At 40.9% G+C, this 23,503-nt stretch overlaps 1 protein-coding gene across 1 annotated transcript in view; it reads right to left on the reverse strand.

Moving 5' to 3' along the window:
• Positions 1-23,503, reverse strand: part of LOC132816867 (probable ATP-dependent RNA helicase DDX60) — a 95,444-nt gene that overhangs the window by 51,782 nt on the left and 20,159 nt on the right. The window contains exons 5-12 of the mRNA XM_060826859.1: positions 23,062-23,175; positions 22,487-22,645; positions 16,966-17,121; positions 11,858-12,002; positions 10,266-10,418; positions 5,099-5,204; positions 3,006-3,121; positions 2,228-2,421 (exon numbers count right to left, since the gene is read on the reverse strand). Of these exons, the coding sequence (XP_060682842.1) occupies positions 2,228-2,421; positions 3,006-3,121; positions 5,099-5,204; positions 10,266-10,418; positions 11,858-12,002; positions 16,966-17,121; positions 22,487-22,645; positions 23,062-23,175 (1,143 nt within the window). The remainder of the gene's footprint in view (positions 1-2,227; positions 2,422-3,005; positions 3,122-5,098; positions 5,205-10,265; positions 10,419-11,857; positions 12,003-16,965; positions 17,122-22,486; positions 22,646-23,061; positions 23,176-23,503) is intronic.

Consider the following 23,503-nt stretch of genomic DNA (forward strand, 5'->3'; position numbering starts at 1 on the left):
GATTCTCCTGCTCGACCTACTGTGCATTTCTAGTACCACACTCTCAGCCCTGATCTCCAGCATCTGGAGTCCTCACTTTCTCCCATTCTTGGGACCAGTCTAGTAAATCTTTTTTGCCCTGTTTCATAGCCAGAATCTCTTTCCTCAGATCCAAACTGCAAACAATATCCCAGGTGTGATCTCATCAAGGCCCTGAACGAGTGCAAGACATCTCTCTGGTTATTATTCAAATCCATTCGTTGTGAAGGCATACGTAGCACTTGTCTTCTTCACCAGCTGCTGCACCAGTAGGTTTACTTTCAGCAACTGGTTACAATGACACCCAGGGCTCTTTGCACCTCTCCCTTCCCCAATCTATCACCATTCAGATAATCAGCTATTTTGCTTTTGCACCAAAGTGGGTAACCTCTCATTTATCCATATAATATTACCTCTGCCAACTGTTTGCCCCTCTCTCAATCTGTCCAAATCATACTGAAAAATCTCTGCATCCTCTGCACACTTGAGGGTTATTACATTTAGCTTTATCTAAATCACTCATGTACTTTGTGAATAGCTAGGTTTCAAGAACTGGGCCCTGCGGTAATCCACTAGTCACTGTATGCCACTCAGAAAAAGTTTATCCGTACTATTTCATGTCTGCTAACCAGTTCTTTATCCATGTCAGTATGCTATGCCAAGCCCATGACCTTGAATTTCAATATGCTAATCAACACCAAATCAAAAGCCTTCTGAAAATACAAGTAGCCCACATGCACATTCTCCCCCTTACCAGCTTTTAGTTACATCCTTCAAAAATTCCAGTACATTCCTTGAACATGATTTCTCTCTTGCAAATCCACATGTACTGTGTCCAACCCTGCCAATGTTTTCCACACAGTCTGCTATTAAACTATTTATAATTGACTCTGGAATTTTCTCCAATACCAATGTCAGGCTAACCAATCTATGGTTCCCTGTTTTCTCTCCACCTCTTCTATAAAACAGCAGGGTTACATTAGCTATCCTCCAATCCATAGGAACTGTCCCACAATCTATAGAATCTTGAAAGATGACCACTAATGCATCCAATATTTCTAAAGTCATTTCCTGGAGTGCTCTGGATTCGGCCTCTTGTGACAGTGGTAGCTTCTCTTCATCTGAGCCAGCAGGCTCAGGTTCAAGTCCTACCTGCTCCAGAGGTCACTACTAACATCACTTAAAAGGGAGAGTAGAAAATATGTCAGTCCTCTGGGATGTAAGATTATTGGATCCTCAGGATTTATCGGCCTGTAACCCCATCAATTTCCCTAGTAATACTGAATTCCTTCAGTTCTTCCCTCAATAAACACTGCATTCCCAAAAATTTTTGGAACACTGCTTGCACCTTTCCTCATGAAGACAGAACCAAGGTATGTATTGTGACAGTCTGGCAACTCTGTTCCCATTATAACTTGCCCTGTTTTGACTTGTGTTTGCCTTGGCTAATCTCTTCAAAAATCAGTATATATATTCAACACAAGCTTACTCTTGTACTCTATTCCCTCCCACCCCAACTTTATCACATGCTTCATCATCCTCTGCTGAAATCTAAACTGCTGCCAATTCTAAGGTCTGCTGGGATTTTTTGACCAATATGTACACATTCCTTGGATGTAATACTATCCCGAATTGCCCTTGCTAGCTATGGATGGGCCACCTTTCCGTTTTATTTTCCTGCATGACAGGAATGAACAATCAATGCAGTTCCCCTCTGCACACAAAGTGTTTGCTATTACCTATTCAACATTATCACTTCAGAAAACATTCTCCATTTTATCATACTCAGCTCGCACCTCATACCATTATAGTTTCCTCTATTTAGATTTAGGAATCTAACCTCAGTATTAATTAGACTACTCTCCATCTTAATGAAGAATGGTCTCTCATACTGTGGTCACTCTGCCCTAAGAGGTTCCACACAGATTGCCAAACATTTCTTTCTCATTACATACTACCCAGTCTGGGAATTGCTTCTTGGAGGTATCAGATACCTCCCCATGCCGCAAAGTGATTCGTTTGGTCTCACTGGTAAAGCTTTCTAAAAGAAAAAAACATCCATTTGGGTTAATCCAAAATAATTACTTACTAAATTTGTGACAATTTGTAAGAAAAACATGTAATAGCAATTCCATAATCTGATTTTTAAAAATATAAAAACTAATAATAAAACTGATAAGGCATTTTAAAACCCTCAGGTACTACTCACCGGTAACTTTTTGCCTTTCCCACTTATGACATTGGACAGTTTTGGTGCTGTGGTTGTTGCCCCTTGCACATTGGTAATAATGTTCTTTGTGATATTGCCCTCTAGTGTTGATCCATAGAATCGGTGAAATCGGACCAACTTCTGATAGCTTCGAAGCATGCGTTTCCTCACCACAGGATCATTTGTTTTCTCTCCTGTGCAAACATTAAATTGATAAGAATAAAGCACAAACAGAACATGGTGTTAACTTTCCGTTCAGTGAGGATTAGTAGCCCAGAAATTACTATGTAACATACTCAACATAATTAGAACATCACGCAAAGGGTGGTGCATGCACAGAATGAGCTGACAAAAGAAATAGTGGAGGCTGGTATAATATAATTGCAGCCTTTAAAAGGCATCTGAATGGGTATGAATAGGAAGAGTTTAAAGAGATATGTGACTACATTAGGTTAGGATATCCAGGCAGCATGGATAAGTTGGACCAAAGGGTCTGTTTCCCTGCTGTACTTCACTATGACACAACAGAGCGTAGAACAGTACAGCATCGTAGAAGCCCTTCGGCCCTCTTCATACCAGCCTTCAACGCAACAATTAAAACAGTTACAGTTGACACCTAATGAAATAAAACCCTACATGTTGCTACAGCCGACAGCCTTAAATCAAATATGGATTCGGCATTTAAAACTGAATACTTATACTTGATTAATATTGGCTAGATTATACAGGATTAAATAAACAAGATTACTTGACACAAATCGGTTGTTAACAAACTTACCAAATGTTGACGCTTTGGTCCTTTCATAATCATCACTGAGTTGTTTATCCAAAGACCAATCCAAAAGATTATCAAACATTTTGTTTTCAGAAAGTGATGTGACCACAGAACTGTCCCTGCATTAAAAAATAAATTTCATTACCACACAATGAGACAGTTTATAGCTTGTGAAATATCACCAGCGGGCAAACATGCAAGCTTTTGGCTTAAGAATTGGCTTCCTATTTCATACTTTCCCACACTAATTTAATCAGCACTTATTTTGTATCTGCAAAGGAGAACTTAAAATCAGCACAATTCAAGCATACATAGACTCCTAAATAGCAGGGAAACAGACCCTTCGGTCCAACTCGATCATGCCAACCAGATATCCTAACCTAATCTAGTCCCATTTGCCAGCATTTGGCCCAAAACCCTCTAAACCCTTCCTATTTATATACCTTCCAAATGCCTTTTAAACGTTATACTTGTACCAGCCTCCACCACTTCCTCTGGCAGCTCATTCCATATATGCACAACCTTCTGATGTTGCCTGGGTCCCCTTTACATCTTTCCCCTCTCACCCTAAACCTATGCCATCTAGTTCTGAACTCCTTCATCCCAAGGAGGAGACTTGTCTATTTACCGTATCCATGCCCCTCATGATTGCACAAACCTCTAAGGTCACTACCTAGCCTCACATGCTCCAGGGAAAACAGCCCCAGCCTATTCAATCTCTCCCTAAAACTCCAAATTCCAACCATAGCAACATCCTTGTAAATCTTTTCTGAATCCTTTCAAGTTTCACAACAACCTGTCAATAGGAAGGGGACCAGAATTGCACGTAATATTCCAAAAGTGACCTCGCCGACATCCTGTACAGCCGCAACATGAACTCCCAATCCCTATTATCAACACTCTGACCAATAAAGGAAAGCATACCAAACATTTTCTTCACTACCCTATCCACCTGCGACTCCACTTTCAAGGAACTATGAAGCTGCACTCCAAGGTCTCTTTGCTCAACAACACTCCCAAGGCCTTACTATTAAGTGTATTAGTCCTGTTAAGATTTGCTTTTCCAAAATGCAGCACCTCATATTTATCTGCATTAAACTCCACCTGCCATTCCTCAGCCCATTGGCCCATCTGATTAAGATCCCATTGTAATCTGAGGTAACCTTCTGCGCTGTCCACTACACCTCCAATTTTGGTGTCTCTGCAAACTTATGAAATATACCTCTTGTGTTCACATCCAAATCATTTATATAAAGGAAGAAAAGTAGTGGTCCCAACACCAATCCTTGTGGCACTCCACATGTCTTCTACCTTGGAGCCAGTTCTGTCTCCCAATAGCTAATCCTCCCTGTATTCGTGAGATCTAACCTTGCTAAACAGTCTACCATGAGGAACCTTGACGAACTCTTTACTGAAGGCGTTCGACTAGGCGTCCAATTACAGTCATAAAATACTAACATGCTATGTAAAACATATGCAACCCTCAGTACATTTACAGCTAAATTATGCGTAGCCAATTCCATCATCTGACCCACTGACATCCCTATTACATGCCTTTAGGCAGCTCCCATGCCACTTATCTTAAATGATTTTATCTTCTACATTATTCCAATTGGACACCACCACTCCTGCGCTCTTGCTCCTCTAACTGGTCCTCTCCCAAGTCACCTTTGTGTACACTGTCTCCCTCCCCCTTCTACTCTGCTCTGCTCCCCAAATCCCCAGAAATGCCCTTACCTTCCAGCCAAACTAGTAGTTTTTGGCCTTCCCTTACATTCTACTTTTTTTTCAAATCTACCAATCACACACATCCACATCATCACCAGAAACACCTTCTTGGAGCTCTTTCCCTCCCCCCACCTTGGATAATGTTTTTGTAGTACTCTCCTTAGCTTCACTGCCCTTTTTCACCACAAACAGCCCTTTTTCACTTACTACTGATCCACCTTACAAGATCCAGTTCTTTGCACACCCTACATGCAAGCAAAGCCACACCCCTCACCCCAAACAAAGCAGACAACAGATCAATTTTAAAAAGGGCAAAAATGCACAAAATTATAAATTTAATTCAAATGCTGTACATCTCTATGACTTACTTGCTTAATACAGGCATAACCTTTAAAACATCTCCGGCATATTCTTCAACCAGGGGAATGTTCACTGGGATGAAACCTACTTCAGGAAGTACCTCCACAGGACATTCTGGTAAAACAAAGGCAACACATTAATGACACTACCCAATTGTTAGAACACATTTTAAAACTATTAATTTTTCATGTAGCAAAAGATAACATGAAGCTTCACAAAGCAACATTCAATTATTTCTATTAAGCCCATCACATGTTACCATATCATTTAAATCTATTTATTTCCAGGATAGCTGATACTACACATTGTACAAGCCATCTCAGTGATACAATTCAGCTCTTTTGATTCCTTCCTTCTAACTTGCCCACCACAAAGCATACTGCATTAGCTCCTGGTCCATTAAAACCTGACATGAGCTCAAAGCTCCCCCTCTTCAGCAAGTTCTAAATCACTTCTAAATATTCTGAAACAATAAGGGCATGCAAGGAATCTGCAGTCTATTCTCAGTAATATATTTGGTTTTCAAATGACAGTATGACACTGCAAGTGGATGCCATGTTGGGTCATTAGATGGGGAAGAATTTACTCATTTATGAAATGGATCTCCACAAAACTGGTCAAATGTGTGTTAACTACAATCTATTGAAAACAGTGTGATCCTATTGGGGAAAATGAAACTTTACTTTTGGGGAAATCATGGTAGAGCAGTAATATCACTGGCCTAGTAAGCGGAGACCCAGAGAAATGGGTTCAAATCCCAACATAAACAGAGTGGTTCAAAGTTTGGGAGAAGATTTGTAGCTCGGGGGCTCGTTGTTGTGGTTCTGTTCGCCAAGCTAGGAATTTCTGTTGCAAACATTTCGCCCCCTGTTTAGGTGACATCCTCAGTGCTTGGGAACCTCCTGTGAAGCGCTTCTGTGATGTTTCCTCCAGCATTTATAGTGGTTTGTCTCTTCCCCTTCCGGTTGTCAGTTCCAGCTGTCCGCTGCAGTGCAGAATCTAGATTCTATCAACAAACACATAGACCTGGACCCAATATACCAGCCACTGCAGCGGACAGCTAGAACTGACAACCGGAAGGGGAAGAGACAAACCACTATAAATGCCGGAGGAAACATCACAGAAGCGCTTCACAGGAGGCTCCCAAGCACTGAGGATGTCACCTAGACAGGGGACGAAACGCTTGCAACACAAATTCCCAGCTCAGCGAACAGAATCACAACAATGAAAAGAGTGGATTTCAAGTTCAAATATATTTTGGAAATCTGGAATTAGAAGCCAGTAAAAATGTGACAATAAAAGAGTCATTTAAGTGTATGTGCGAGAAGGAAATCTGCCATCTTTAATCAGACTGGATTATATAACATCAAAACCACAATATAGCTGGCTCTTAACTGCCCTCTGAAATATCTCAGCAAGCTACTTGGATCAAGGTTAACTACTGATTGACAACAAGGAGTTTTCTATGGGTACATAAATCATAAAAGGATTGCACATGGAGTAGGGTTGATTAGGGCTGAGAAAACAGTATAAGTTGAAACAAGGGTCATGGATACCTTACATCTGTTTTTACCAAGGAAGCAGATGCCACCAAGGTCATGGTGAAAGAGGAGAGCATTCAGTCGCTGAAAGAGTTCAAGTCTGATAATGTGACATTAGATAAACTGCTCATTCCTAAAGTTGACAAAGCAACAGGATTGGATGAGATGCATCTAAGGATACTGAAGGAAGCAAGTGAAAACTGCATAAGTCCTGACAATGAAATTTCAGTCTTCCTAAGATTCAGGATGCTGCTGGAGGACTGGAGAATCGCAGACATGTGTCCTTGTCTGGAATGCAAGGATAAGCCCAGCAATTACAGACAATTCAGTTTAACTTGGTGGTGACAAAGTGTCTGGAAATAATAATTTAGGACAGAATGAATAGTCCATCGAGAAACAAAAGGTTAATAAAGAGAAACCAGTATAGCTTTCCTGATAGACTATGTCCAACCTGCATGGAGTGTTCCTAAAGAGATAGAGTTGTTGAGAGCAATGCAATTATCATAATGTATATGGACTTCCAGAAAGTAATTAGATAGACTGCCGCACATCAGCCAAGTTAAATTAAAAGGAATTATAACACGGTAGTTTAAAAAAATGGCTGAGTGATAGGAAAGAAAGCAATGATTAGTGTATATTTATTCAGGCTGTGCAAGGTTTATGAAGAGTTCCTCAGCAGTTCATATCGGGACTCTTATTTTCTAGATCTTGGAGACAATGAACATTTTAATTTTAAAGACAATACAAAACTTGGAAGCATTGTAAACTGAGAGAAAGACAGTGTAGAACTCCAAATAACATGGGCAAGTGGGTGGAGTGAGCATATAGGTGCAGATAAAGTTCAAGAGCAATTTGATATATTTTGGTAAAAAGAAGGTAGAGACAATTAAAATTAAAGGGTACTATTCTAAAGAATGCCCAGGAGTAAAGAGCTGAGTGCGTAAGTCATTAAAGGTGGTAGGACAGTGCAAGAGAACAGTTACATAAACATACAGATTTCATTAACAAGAATATAGAACTGAAGAGCAAAGAATTTGTGCTGAATTTGCATAATTAGACCTCAATGTTGCATGCAGTTTGGATTCATTCTCTCAATTTACAGCCAGACTTCAGGAAGGATGTGAACATTCTAGAAAAATGGCAGATGACATTTTCAAGCATCTGGAATAGGTAGGTATGGAGAACCTGTTCCTACATGCGAAATTTGGAAAGCGGTTTGTAGAAGCTAACAGAAACATAGAAGTCAGGAGCAAGAATAAGCCATTCAATATAATCACAGCTGATCAGAGCTCAATATCCAAACCCACCCTCCCGAAATGCCTCGTTTCCCTCAGCCAGAAGAGGTCTCTCTACCTTCTTGAAAACAATGTTTTGGCCTCAACCCCACCTTCTGTGGTAATGAATTCTACAAGCTCACCAAACACTGAAGACATTCATTTCAATCTCAAAATGTTAACCCCTACTCCATTGCAAACATCCTTCCTGCATCCTTAGTGGGCGGCACGGTGGCACAGTGGTTAGCACTGCTGCCTCACAGCGCCTGTAGACCCGGGTTCAATTCCCGACTCAGGCGACTGACTGTGTGGAGTTTGCACGTTCTCCCCGTGTCTGCGTGGGTTTCCTCCGGGTGCTCCGGTTTCCTCCCACAGTCACAAAGATGTGCGGGTCAGGTGAATTGGCCATGCTAAATTGCCCATAGTGTTAGGTAAGGGGTAAATGTAGGGGTATGGGTGGGTTGCGCTTCGGCGGGTCGGTGTGGACTTGTTGGGCCGAAGGGCCTGTTTCCACACTAAGTCTAATCTAATCTAATCTAATCTAACCTGTCTAGTGCTGTTTGAATTTTAAACGTTTCTATGAGATTCGACTCCCACCCCATTCTTCTAACCTCCAGTGAATCAACTTGGCAAACCTTTCCTACATTCTCTCTATAGCACGAGGACCGTTCTTCAGATACAGAGACCAAAACTGCATTCAATATTCCAGGCATGGCCTCAACAATGCTCAATGTAGTTGCACCAAGACATCTTTGTTCGTGTACTTGCATCCCCTCGCTCTAAAGACTGACAAATAAATTACCTTTTTTTTTAAAAAAGGACTGCTGCACCTGCGCACCTAGGTCTTGCTGAAGATTCATTCTCTCAATTTACAGCCAAATAATAATCTGCCTTCCTATACTTGCTGCCAAAGTGGATAACCTCACATTTATCTATTTATACCGTAAATGTGATGAGAAAAAGGCTTTTTCATACAGCAAGTAGTTACAGTCTACAAGTGCGAATGCAGATTCGATCAAGGTGCTCAAAAAGATATAAGATGATTATTTGAACAGAAATAATGCGCAGGGTTAGAGGACAAAGGGAGGTGAATGGCATGGAGCCATAATGGACATTCACAGTCAGTGCAGGCAAGACAAGCCAAATGGCTGCCTCCTACACTAACCATTTTGTGATGCTATGTCCAGTCACAAGTGAAATAAAGAAGCATGGCAGCCATCTACTCAGAAAAAAAGTATTCTGTCAAGCTAATATTTATTTGTTCATCTGCTAAGCTTACGTGGAAAAAGTAGCAAAAACCCCAAGGAAATATACTTGCAGAGAGCAGTCAGTTTAAAGAATAAACTGTATTAAGTCTTACACACAAAAGCGCTGAATATAAAATATTTAGTTTGACTAGATAATATTTGAGAATATAGTTTGCCATTCTGTATACTCTTATACAAAGTCGATTAATGGAAAGGAAACAGCCTAAACTAATGAGAACAATATCAAAATAAACACTTTTAGGGTTGAAAAAAGGCTTGAATTGATTCAGTGCTTCTTCGAAAAGAGCAAATTAATGAGATATAATAAAGTTTTAATTATTAAATTTTGGGAGTAACTAACAAAAGATTATTCCCAAAGACAGACAACTAGTCATGAAAGGCCTCTGTTCTGGTGACATTCCTGTGACAGAAGGAAATACTGGGCAAAACCTTCCTCAACCATCTTCCTGGCCCAGTCCAATTAGTACTGCTTTCCCACAAAGCAACTTTCAAAGCAGAGTAAATTATTTATGAAGAAAATTGTCCAAGTGTTCGAAAAGAATCTTTTTTTCCAAAAAGTCTCTCGTCATGGATACTCAGCCCCACTCTCCAACATATCAAAAATCAGACCACACTGGTCCTACTTCTTCACTGAATCTTGTTCACCACCTCTTTAACAAAGCTGTGTGGTTCCAGATCCATCTAACTGCTCCACTTCAATTCTTTTGTTTGCACCAATGAATTGGTCATGGTTTTATTCTATTCCAATCTTGACAACTCCTCCAGAACCCCTTTGTGTCTTCAGACTCAAATTTTCTGTGTAATTTTATTATTTCCACTTCTCAGTTGTCAGCTGAGACTTTAGATCCTCAGTCCTACATTAGGAGATCCCTCAATAAATCTTTCCACTTTCCCGAAACATCGCTAGAGCCTCTTGAATTTGTTTATTCCCTGATTCAATTCAAACATGATGTAAACATGCTTATCTCCCACAGTAAAGATTCAATATTTGTGCACAATGAATCTTTGATATATTTCCTAGTACGAAGAACTCTTACTTACATCAAAGCTACCAGAAAATATTACATAACCATCGTGTTAAAACTTAATTACCTTCAAGTAAGCCGTCATTCTCTTGCACTAGCAGCTTTGATGCAATTTGCAAAGGAAATGCATTTCCAATGTCACATTCAGAAATTAAGCTGGTCAAACCGTCCCACATTTGCCTGCACTCTTTTTCAATTACCTCTCCCAGAGAAATGGAATCTGTATAATAAAAACAGATAATGTTCAATATAGTAAACCGTGCTCTCTTTGCAGTACGAAAATACTTGAAGTAAGAAAAACCCTATTATTGCCAGTGTATCTAGGAATACTGTAAAATCAGTGCTATTACATTCATGTATTTACAGCATAGCTTTATTTAGGATATTTCCAAATTATGAGTCAGTATTGCACTCACATTGGCATGATTTTTTTGGTTTATTTTTATCCATGGCTAGATCAGCATTGTTAGCTCCTAGCTACAGTCGAGAAGAGTCTGGTGATCAGCCCACTTCAAATACTGTTGGAGATACATCCACCCATAATGCAGTTAGGAAGGAAGTTCCAGAAGACTGACTCAGTGTGAAGGAAAAGTGTTAACATTTCATGTCAAGATGATGTGAAACTTGGAAGGGAAATTGCAGGTGGTGATGCTCCATGGCAGCTGCTGTCTTTGTCCTTCTAAGTGGTAGAAATCACTGTGTCAAAGCAGAATGACAAACTTCTTTACTAAATCCTGTACACCACTGCATTCGTGATGAAAGGAGCAAATGTTTAGTATGGTGCATTGGGAACTAAACAAGCAGGCTGCTTCGCCATGGATGGTATCCAATCTCTAGAATGTCAATGAGCTGCACTATTCCAAGTAACTGGACAGTATAGCATCACACTGCTTGCTTGTGCTCACCAGATGGTGAACAGACTTAATAGAATCAAAGATGAGTTAATATCTGCAGAATTCCCAAAATCTTACCTGCCCTTGTAACCACAGTATTTTTATTGCTGGTTCAATTAAGTTCTGAACAAGAGCAAACCCATCTCCAAGGATGTTGGATAGTGATTCATGAACTGAAGTTTACTTGTGTGGTTTGGAAATTCCACCCTCAAATAAAAAAAATTCTAATACTTCTTTGCCACATGGCTAATCAAGTGGATGTCTCGCTGTTCACACAGGATAGAAAATACTGTTGCACTGTCCAATTACCTTTGAGGTTAGTTATGTGCATGTAACTCTCAGAAGACATACAAGTGGCCTGTGGCAGAATCTGGCTTGATGAGATTGCTGAGTTTTCTTCACTCCATGTTTTAAAATCTGAAAACGGGTAAAGCTATTTTGCACCACGAGGCACACAGTTAACAGTTGAGACATGAGCATGAGACATATCAACATAAGGACTGCAGAGGTATAATGCTCTCAAGGATACAAAGCCGACTTGACGGACTTCAAACCACCTTTTCGTGTTTTGGCCAACTTTGCTTGGATAGATGCACAAACAGTAGAGGGGAATAGACAGTTACAAAAGTAGTTTCTGTATCTGAACTGGAACTAAGTTGGGACTGCTGCAGCAGTTGTCAATGCTGAAGTTGAAAAAAAAGTTCAAAACTACAAAAATCAAGCAAACAAAGTAAATAGGTAATTTGTCCTCTTTCAAAAAGATTACCTGCACGATCTGTCATTGTGCTGCAACCAACTGCCAATCTTGTTAATAGTAGTCTATCACTCAAGTCACATAAATGCACCAGGTCACTTCTCGAGCTCTTTGTGATGTCAAGGTTCTTTAGGACTAAATGCTCATTCATATTAAGCTGTGAACGAAGTTTTGAAAATGTGAAAAAGTGTAATATGCCCATCGTTCCTAATTTTAAACAAAGCCACCTGTTCGTGGTGTAAATATTGTTCCTAATGCTTTGCTAGGAATTAGCACTTACCATTTTAAAGACTGGTTCTATACATTCAAAAGGCCAGAGTTATTTTGTGGGGTCCAATGGAGATTGCTAAATTAGGCAGATTTCAGAAGTAACTCAACTGACTCTCCCAAGTGAAGACTAAGACATCTTCATTCATTCGTTAGGGTGGATTTAAATTTGGATTCTACTGCTGAAATTTCAGTATCTAACATTCTTATTCTGTTCATACACTTAGTGCATCATATTTAAGTTAAAACACTTATAAACAGACAGCATGCAAAGAACACTTTATAATACTGTTCAGAAATGCAGAGATCCATTTGTATGGGATATACTTATTTTACCAAAACAAAATCGACAAAGTATACCCAATTCAGGAGTAAGACTGCCAATATTCAATCAGCACAACATCTTCCAAAAAGTATCTGAGTAACTGTCAAAGGCCTGTTAAAGGATCCTGAAGTACATTAATGCATAGGGGTACACGAATCAGATAGCAATGGTGTGCCAGGATTTTGACCTAATGACAACAAAGTGATATAATTCCAAGTAAGGATGATATGTAGTTTGGATAACGTAGAGGTTGAGTCCATTTGCAAGTCTTGTTCTTCTCGGTAGAATTCATTGGCTTGGAAGGGGTCGCTGAAGGAGCCCATGTCAGTCACTGCAGTACATCTTGTAGATGGTACACAGCGCTCCTGGTACTGGGAATCAGTGGTGAAGTGTTGAGGAAAACAGAATGTATCTGCAAATATAATTCTATAAATACAAATTCACCCCATAAACGCATGTTTACACGTGCCAGAGAGACAGAGAGTGTATGCAAGTGTGTGTACATACCTGAGAGAGCGCGAGCGCGAGAGAGGATCTGCACAAGTGAGAGAGTACAACGATCACCAGGAAAGGGCATTCCCTCACAATCGGGGAACACTTCAGCAGTCAGGGACATTAGGCTTCGCACCTTTAGGTGACCATCCTCCAAACGGACTTCGGGACAAGCAACAATGCAAAGTGGCCAAGCGGAGGCCACTAGCCAAGTTCGGTACCCATGTGGGTGGCCTGAACCAGGACCTTAGGTTCACTTCATACCACAGGTGACCCCATTACACCACAGACACACCCACCCACATCCTCTCACAGGCTGACACCCCATCTCTCGCGCGCTCTCACACTTTTTCAAGCTTGTACATATGCAAACACTCTCCCAAACACACTGTCTCTCCTGTACCTGAACACGCAAGTTAATGGGGCAAATTTGTGTTTGAGCAAAATGGAATGTATCTATAAAAAAATGCACTACCTACAGGCAGTCAACGCATGTAATATTGTGTAAATTCCACTTTAGAAACAGAACCAGTCATAAACAGTGTGTTAGGCCAATGGAGATGGGGGTTATGGTGATAGGTCAGAGAGGAATGTGGAGCAGATAGGGGTAAAGGAAGATGGTCATGTAGGACAGGTCACAGGGGCGATGCCAAATTGGAAGGTTGGAATGGGCATAAGGTGGGGGGGGGGAAATGAGGAAATGAGTGAAGTCCACATTGAAGCCATGTGGTTAGAAGGTTCCAAGGTGGAAGATGAGGCATTCTTCCTCCTGGCGTCGGGTGGTTAGGGTGTGGCAGTCGGGTTGGTTGGTGTGGGGCCCCAGAGATGTTGTCTGAAGCATTCTGCAAGTAGGCATCCGGTCTCTCCAATGTAGAGGAAACAGCATTGGGAGCAACAGTAAATGAGGTGTGGAAGTGCAGGTTAAAACTCTGAACGTGGAAGGCTCCTGCCCGGAGAGGTGTGGGCGCTGATTTTACAATTCCTGCAATAGTGGTGGTGGTGTGGTGGAAGCGTGGACCTGACAAGGGATTCAGGGATGGAATGGTCTTTAAGCAAAGTGGATAGGGGTGGGAAGGGAAATATACCTCTGGTGGTAGGGTCCATTTTTAAGTCATGGAAATGACGGAGAATGATGCACCGTACTCAGAGATGGGGTTCTATCCTTATTGTGGTTGGAGGGGTGGGGTTTGAGGGCAGAAGGGGTGGGCATCATCAACCACAAAGAAGGGGAAATTCCAGTTCTTTAAAGGCGGACATCTGGTGTGTTCTATGGTGGAATAAGGGATAGGATTTTTACAGGAGGCAGGTTGGGACGAGGTGCAGTTCAGGTAGCTGTGGGAGTCGATGGATTTGTAGCAGACGTCCGTGTTGAGTCAGTCATCATTGATGGGAGATGAAGCCCAGGAAGGGTAGGGAGGTGTCCAAGATGGTTCAGGTGAACTTAAGATCGGGGTGGAATATGCTGGTGAACTGTTCAACCTCCTTGTGGGAGCACAAGGTGGTGCCAATACAGTCATCAATGCAGCAGAGGAAAAGGTGGGGAATAGTGCCAATGTAACTGCAGAAGACTGACTGTTCCACGTTACCGACATAGGGACAGGCATAGCTTGGGTCCATGTGAATGTCCATGGCTATCCCTTTCATCTGGAGGAAGTGGGAGGATTCAAAGGAGAAATTGAGGGTGAGGACCAGCTCAGCCAAACAAATGAGTGTGTCAGTGGAGGGGTACTGTTGGAGACACTGAGTGAGGAAGAAACAGAAGTCTTGGAGGCCTTCATGGCAGATCGAGGTATATAGGAACTGGATGTCCATGGTGAAGGTGAGGCGTTGGGAGCCAGGGAAATGAAAGTCGTGGAGGTGGAGGGGGGCATGGGTGGTGTGTCAAATATATGTGAGGAGTTCCTGGACCATGGGCAATAGGACAGCATCAAGGTATGTGGAGAGGAGCTCTGTGTGGCAGGAGCAGGCTGAGACAGTGGGTCGGCCAGGGTTAAACTAATGTTGTGTGATTTTTAACTTAGTCCACCCCAGTCCAACACCAGCTCCTCCAAATCATAGATAGTAAAGGCAATAAAGACATGTAACCTTTAAACAAAATTTAAGTTATAGATCATTCACGTTTGGTTGATTTATGCAGGAAAGACAGATAACATATCTGAATGCCAGCTCTCAACCACAGATGTCCCAAAGCATGCAGAGACATCAATGTCATGGCAGTGGACCTGGACTAGTAATCCAGTGTTCTAGGAGAAAGTGAGGACTGCAGATGCTGGAGATCAGAGCTGACAATGTGTTGTTGGAAAAATGCAGCAGGTCAGGCAGCATCCAAGTAGCAGGAGAATCGACGTTTCGGACATCAGCCCTTCTTCAGGACCGAGGAGAGTGTGCCAAGCAGGCTAAGATAAAAGGTAGGGAGGAGTGACTTGGGGGAGGGGCGTTGGAAACACGATAGGTGGAAGGAGGTTAAGGTGAGGGTGATAGGCCGAGGTGGGGGCAGAGAGGTCAGGAAGAAGATTGCAAGTTAGGAAGGTGGAGCTGAGTTTGAGGAATTCGACTGAGATAAGGTGGGGGGAGGGGAAATGAGGAAACTGGAGAAATCTGAGTTCACCCCTTGTGGCTGGAAGGTTCCTAGGCGGAAGATGAGGCACTCTTCCTCCAGCCGTCTTGTTGCTATGGTCTGGCAGCGGAGGAGTCCAAGGACCTGCATGTCCTTGGTGGAGTGGGAGGGGGAGTTGAAGTGTTGAGCCATGGGGTGGTTGGGTTGGTTGGTCCGGGTATCCCAGAGGTGTTCTCTGAAACGTTCCGCAAGTAGGCGGCCTGTCTCCCCAATATAGAGGAGGCCACATCGAGTGCAGCGGATGCAGTAAATGATGTGTGCGGTGGTGCAGGTGAATTTGTGGCGATTATGGAAGGATCCCTTGGGGCCTTGGAGGGAAGTAAGGGGGGAGGTGTGGGCGCAAGTTTTGCATTTCCTGCGGTTGCATGGGAAGGTGCCGGGAGTGGAGGTAGGGTTGGTGGGGGGTGTGGACCTGATGAGGGAGTCATGAAGGGAGTGGTCTTTTCGGAATGCTGATAGGGGAGGGCAGGGAAATATATCCCTGGTGGTGGGGTCCGTTTGGAGGTGGTGGAAATGACGGATGATATGATGTAATCTGGAGGTTGGTGGGGTGGTAGGTGAGGACCAGTGTGGTTCTGTCCTGGTGGCAATTGGAGGGGCAGGGCTCAAGGGCAGAGGAGATGATGCAGTGGAGAGCATCATCGAGCACGTCTGGGGGGGGAGAAGTTGCGGTCTTTGAAGGAGGAGGCCATCTGGGTTGTTCAGTATTGGAACTGGTCCTCCTGGGAGCAGATGCGGCAGAGACGAAGGAATTGGGAATATGGGATGGCGTTTTTACAGGGGGCAGGGTGGGAGAGGTGTAGTCTAGATAGCTGTGGGAGTCGGTCGGTTTATAGTAAATGTCCGTGTTGATTTGGTCGTCCGAGATAGAAATGAAGAGGTCTAGGAAGGGGAGGGAGGAGTCTGAGACGGTCCAGGTAAATTTGAGGTCGGAGTGGAAGGTGTTGGTAAAATGGAGGAACTGTTCAACCTCCTCGTGGGAGCACGAGGAGATTGAACAGTTGATCCACTTTACCAACACCTTGGCAGATAATTCGATTCCCGACACGTCAGATGGTAAGGTGTTAACTGAATGCAAATCTGGAAAATAAAAAGCTAGTCTAATCACTGTTCATTTTTTGCAAATATCCATCTGGTTCAATAACACCCTTTATGGAAGAACTTTTCCCATCCTTACCTGTTCTGGCCTACTTGCAATTTCAGACACCACTGCAATAAAGCTGACTCAACTGCCCTGTGAAGTGGCCTACCATGCAACTTAAATCAAAGGTAACTACGAATGGGCAATAAATGCAGGCTTTTGCAAGCTACACCTACATCCTGTGACGACATTAAAAATTCATAACCATGGCATTTATTATGCCATTATTACTATAACTTACTAATTTTGAAATCTATTTAACATGTTTTTGTCCTTACCAACTGCAGAAAATTGGAGGCTTGTTTTGCCCATTTTATACTGATGTTCTTGTGGGCTCGTTTGGTCAATGGTAAGTGACACATTAAGGCCACATGTGCACAATATATTCGGCAAATGTCTGCTGCCTCTTGAAATGTTAAACTTTCATCCTTTGCCTGTGACATTCAAGGAGCAAACATAAGATAATCAGCGTACATTAAGCACGTCTTTGCATACTACCAAGTTTGTAAATTAATTCTTACAGAAGACAAAACTATTAATAAAGAGATAAAAAGGAAGATACAAAAATGTTGGTGCTAGGAAGCAAACATCATGGTAACAAAGCAACAAGACCATACCTACATAACTTTGAATAAGAGATCACCTCAACAATACGAGAAACATCCAAATCACATACTAAATGGAAAAGCAGCTAAAAATACCATAAAAGGATCAAAAACATGACAAAGCTTACATTAAAAACCAAGGGGTGCAGCAATCTATGCAAAAAATGCGACTTGAAGTATTTAAACACCGTGATAATCCTTATGGAAGGACAGTCTAACTCCAGATTGCAAAAATTCATCAAGGCCCAGAATTTCACTAAACCTAATCTGCAAAAATGAAAAGTCACTTTCTTCTAGGTCGGTGTCATCTAATATATTAGCTACATGTGGCCAGTTATACTGTTGCTAATTGCCTTTTCTAATTTACCATTGAACCATTAACGTGCAGCTGACTGCAATACTTCTTTCTCAGTATGTACATGAGTATTTTAACCCACTTGTTAAAACATCAGGATACAAAGTGCGAGTGCTTTGTGATCATTATGAGCCCTTTAATCCCTTGGTTACTGAAAGTCCACAAATGTCAGTAAATGTTTGCTATGCACACGTACACAAGCACATGTAAGCTGATAGCAACAGACTAAAATAGATCGTGATAGCCATATTTGTGGTCAATCAGTAATTTCCAGTGGACAATACTGATCTAAATAATGCAAAGTCTTGAAGTGCTTATTTGAATTAAAAAAATGTTGATCAAAAGGTTTGATTATAATATAAGAATTATAATATCCAGGAGCTTGTTGTCACTCAATATTAGATCCCAACACTGTTCAACAATAATTTGTACACCTAAAATTAAAGGTAACACAGAGAAATGATTAAAACATCAAGAATAGATAAGCATTATTAGAATTCTGATTAATGGACCACAACTAAAAATGCAAGCTTAAGCTCAGATGGTATGAATGCACATCTTAAATATTATTCTGAAAGCAGCAGCAACTTTAATTTGTGTAAATTTGAGTGAAAATATACCTTTAACCAGAGTATAACATACAATTAAACTCAGCATTTCTAGATTACAAATGGGGAAAGAAATGATCCAGCATTCCTTTCCCAAAGTCTGTTCAGTAACTCTGCTTTACATCAGCCCAGAATGGGTGGCCATCTTCCTGGAGGTGAATAACACCTTGACATTCAGTTATCAAAGCTTTTGTGCAGATTGACTGAAGTTTCAAGACAGTCAAAGCTTAGAGGAAGAAAAAAGTGCAAGCAAATTTATTCAAAAACATTCACAATAAAGCTAATTTTTCAAGCTGGAACTAAACATGAAACATTCAGACATAACAGAGAAGGAAAGTCGACTGTGTTCTGTTTACAGATTTCTGCCTGATCATCTAATATTCACTGTGCTTAGGTGATAGTGAACCCAGGTCACAGGCCCAGGAATAATATTCTCTGCATGCAAGCTGAACATTAGATGTTTACTTGGCATTTCAGAAGGATAGTGAAGAAAGGTAATAGGTGGTGAAGTGGTGCTGATAAAGCAGTGGGATCAACATATTGCTGAGATAGTATCGCCAATCTGAAGAATAGGATGTTGACTGTGGGGGTGGAGCCAAGAAATAGCAAGAGGAAACAAACATTAGCAGGTAAGGTTATATCGAGCTAACAGTAGTGGTAATATAGGTCATGGTGTAAATCAGCTGATCAGAGGTGCACCTGGAAAAGAAAATACAGTAATCATGGGTTACTTTAATCTATACGCAGGTGAGTTAACCTAATCAACACCAATGCCATTAGGAAATAAATCCCAGAATGTTTGAGATTTTGGAGCAAAATGTTAAAACGAACTAGCCAGGACTCAAGTTTTTAGGTTTAGTATTATTCATCAAAAAAACAGAAAATGAATAATCTTGTTGGAAATGGACCTTTAGGGAACAGTGAGCATTTTAAGAGTTTTGCAGTTCATCTTAAACTATGGTCTTAAATCTAATTAAGTGCAATTACAAAGGTTGGATGATGATGTTGGCATGTGGTGGACTGCAAAACTACATTAAAAGATTCGAATGTAGACAGAGTCATTAAGTAGTTAACATTTTAAAAATACCTGGTTTTCAAAAAAATGTACACACTTATAAGGCATAAAACACCCAAGGAAGAAAAGCAACACGACGAACAAATGAAGTTAAAGATAATATTAGGTCAAAGGAGGGTTATAGCATTGTCAGAAAAATAGCTGCTAGCCTGAGAAATGGGAGAACTTCGGAATTCAGCAAAAGAGAAACAAGAAGTTAATAAAGAAAATCCGAATGATTCAAAATAGCAAAGACTTGCAATGAATGTCAAAGCTTCTATAGGTATAGAAAAAGAAAAAGATCAGCAAAACAAATGAGATTACAAAGCAGAGCCTGACCTACTTTTGCTCCTTTGTCTTATACATTAGAAGCAAAATGAATGCTCCCTCCTGTTGACAGGTCTACAAATAAGGTAAACAGACACAATAGAAGGGAGGTTATTTAGGACTGAGATGAAGAGGAACCTCTTCGGTCAAACAGTCGTGAATATTTGGAATTCTTTATCCCAGAGCCTTCAGTTATTAAGTTCAAATAGATTCAATTTCAATTTCCAACGACATCAAGGTATATGCAGGTAGCACAGCATTTTCGCATTCAGGCAGATAAATAGCCATGATCGAGAATGGCGAACGTGGCATGAGGGGCTAACTGTCACCCTTCTGATTCTACAAAAACACAATGTTTTACTTCTGCCAAATAACTGCATTTATATCAATATATATTTACAATGACAGTAATTCTCAGTAACATGTTTAGATGCATGCCGACTTAAGTACCTGTCTGCATTTGAAATAACAGATATACAGAAGAAACTAAGTAGAAAGAAAAACTAGTTCACATGCATTGTAATTATTCATACGCACATGAATAGGAAAGGTTTGAAAAGATGTGGGCCAGCAGAAGGCAGGTGTGACTAGTTTAGTTTGAGTTTATATTCGGCATGGACTGGTTGGGCTGAAGGGTCTGTTTCTGTGCTGTAGGACTCAAATGATCTAAACAATTGGTTTGCATTAAAATTCAGTTTCTTCAGGAGATTCCTTAGACAGTATAATTGACATTTCTTTTATTGTAGAAAAATGAAAGTAATATCAAGACCTGGAAGAATCATCGAAATTACTCCAAACTGCAGTCCAAACTATCTGCATATCATTTGCCTTTGGTTCAGAAATATCATGAGGCACGCAAGTCCAAATTCCAATGTGATAATACTTCATCCTACCAAATTTCTGCTCAGTGAAATGATCAGGTTCTCTCTCAGTCCATTAATAACAGCACACAATTCATTGACCTTCAGCTAAAGTACACAAAATTCCAGCCAACAGAGTCAGATATACAGCACAGAAACAGACCCTTCGGTCCAACTCATCCATGCCGACCAGATATCCCAACCCAATCTAATCTCACTGCCAGCACCCAGCCCATATCCCTCCAAACCCTTCTTATTCATATACCCACCCAGATGCCTTTTAAATGTTGTAAATATATTAGCCTCCACCACTTCCTCTGGCAGCTCATTCCATATATGTAACACCCTCTGCGTGAAAACGTTGCCCCTTAGGTCTCTCATATCTTTCCCTTCTCCCCCTAAACCTACACCCTCTTGTTCTGGACTCGCCCAGACCAGGGGGAGAATTTGTCTATTTATCCTATCCATGCCCCTCATGATTTTATAAACCTCCATAAGGTCACCCCTCAGCATCCAAATGAGCAGTGTGTTTGATCACATTCTCATCCTAAAGATGGCTTCATCTTGCAACCCTGAATAACACAAGTTTGCAAATTTCATATAAATTAAGGATTATTAAATGTCTGTCTTCAAACTCTACTTCTCAGTGTTCTACTTGTAACATAGTACATGGTACTGTTGGTGTTGGGCTATTAGTCAATGCAACTTTAATAGCAGTCTCTGTCCCTTGCAGATTCCACATTCGCCAACGATCTCTTCGAAAGCTTCCATCCTCTATTAACTTCAAGTCACAGAAAGCTTTATCCCTCACCCTCACCTCATTTAGAATTTCTGCCATTAGAGATTCTCCCATAGATATTACCTCCATCCATCCATTAAACTCAACCCTATAAATTCAGACTCTAATCTCTCCATTCCATTGATACACCTATACAAAACCCATCCATTTTCTTTGCTCCATCATTGGAAGCTGTCTCCTCAGCCACTAGCATTCACTACTATTTGCCACTATTTTCGTATTTCTCTTTCTCTCTCTTCCCCCTTCCCCCCCCACCCCCCCCACTCCAACAATTTCTCTTTTCTACTTGAATTTTCTCCAAACCCCTCTCTTCAGTCCAGGTTTACATATCTCTCTCAACACCCCTCTTCCTCAATCTGGCACCAATTTCCTCACATCTGAAGCAACTTGGCACTTTTTGTTTTATGTTAGAGATGATGTAAATAAAAATGGTTAGCCAGAATTCCATAAGGAATGTAGTAAATATATTTCAGCTGGTCACAGAACATTCTTGGAAAAACTTCACCTGATTAGCAGCTGCAACAACTCTGACATAAACAGAGTTCTTTAATGAATCCATGCCAACTACAGTAGTCAATGGACAATTCAGCACATTACAATGATGCTGGACAGAATGGATAGAGTGACTGATGGATAATCTCAGCAAATCATCAATAGTCTCATGGTTGCACTGAGCATAGTGCTTATTTTCAGTCCGCTAAAGAGTATATTATCTCACCACTGAACAAGAATTAATGTTTTGAAAGAACTAGAATTTCTGTTAGGTGACAAGTGTTCAGGGACCCCATCCTTCAACCAACTTTTCCAATTCATCCCTTCCTTTCCCCAATGATTAGATGTCATGTCGATTGCAAAATGCTGATTATTTGCAAAGTCTAATTGCTGGTATAATTTATACCGAAGCAGGAAGGCAACATCAATATTGAACAAATTTTACTTAGTTCTTTCAGTGTTTGTATGAAACAAAATTCTGATTCATTCAATAAACTATTTTGCCAATCAGTCTGTTCATTTTAGGTTTGACATGTCCATAATTTCACCCTGGAGACCCAAGAACACCTGCTATGTAAAAGGTTCAGTTATGACTTTAGATCAAAGTTAAAGTATAGATAAGCAAAGGGCAATGTGTTCCAATCACTGAAGGAAATGCAAGTGTTTAATGTACTTAAATAGTCTCAAGGGATAACTTACCTTACTGTTAGCAGTTTCTGTCCCTTTATGGTTTTCTTCATTTTTCAACATGCGCATGTAACATTTCAGAGCCATAGAACAAGAAACAACACAGACAGATCGCCTTATATCTGATCCATCTGGCCACAAACACTTGAGCTGATCGAAGTCCCACTGCACCTAACAATATAGAATAAGCTGAAATTTACTTTGTATGAATATTATTGAAATTCTATTCTATATTTAACAGCTGTGACACAAGCTTCATTGTTAAAACACATTTTTTGATCCTGCACTTGAGAAATGATTTTATTTTCGAAAAATTTCTTCGAGTTTAGATTAGCTTCCCTACAGTGTGGAAACAGGCCCTTCGGCCCAACCAGTCCACACCGACCCTCTGAAGAGTAACCCACCCAGACCTATTTCCCTCTGTCTAATGCACCTAACACTATGGGCAAGTTAGCATGGCCAATTCACCTGACCTGCACATCTTTGGACAGTGGAGGAAAACGGAGCACCCGGAAGAAACCCACGTAGACACGGGGAGAATGTGCAAACTTCACACAGTTGGCAAAAAATTTACAATTGGTCAGTACCTCTTCTGACAGGCTCTTGTGATTTTGATCTCTTCCAAGGAACTGCTTACTTATGCGATTTTGAGATAAAAATGACACTATTGACCGGTGAGCAGGTTCCATAGCTTTTTGGATCTAAAAATAGAGAAAACGATTAAATATATTTCACTTTGTTAACATTGTTCCGAATTGATAACATGTGGCATACATTATAACATTTTTAACCATAAGGATGAAATATTTCAATATTTTGTATTTACGCAGTACCCCAAAGTACTTCACAATAGTATTATAAAACATGATTTGACAGTTACTTCAGGAGATAGGACAGCAAATGCACATAGGTTTGAACAGAAGCAGGTCTTTAGATGCATGTTTAAAAAGGAAATAGCAACAGAGAGATTTAAGGAGAAAATTCCAAAATTAGGGAGCAGCCAACTGAAGGCATGGTCACTCATGGCGC

This window comes from Hemiscyllium ocellatum, chromosome 1 (genome assembly GCF_020745735.1).
Source record: "Hemiscyllium ocellatum isolate sHemOce1 chromosome 1, sHemOce1.pat.X.cur, whole genome shotgun sequence".
Lineage (NCBI taxonomy): Eukaryota > Metazoa > Chordata > Chondrichthyes > Orectolobiformes > Hemiscylliidae > Hemiscyllium > Hemiscyllium ocellatum.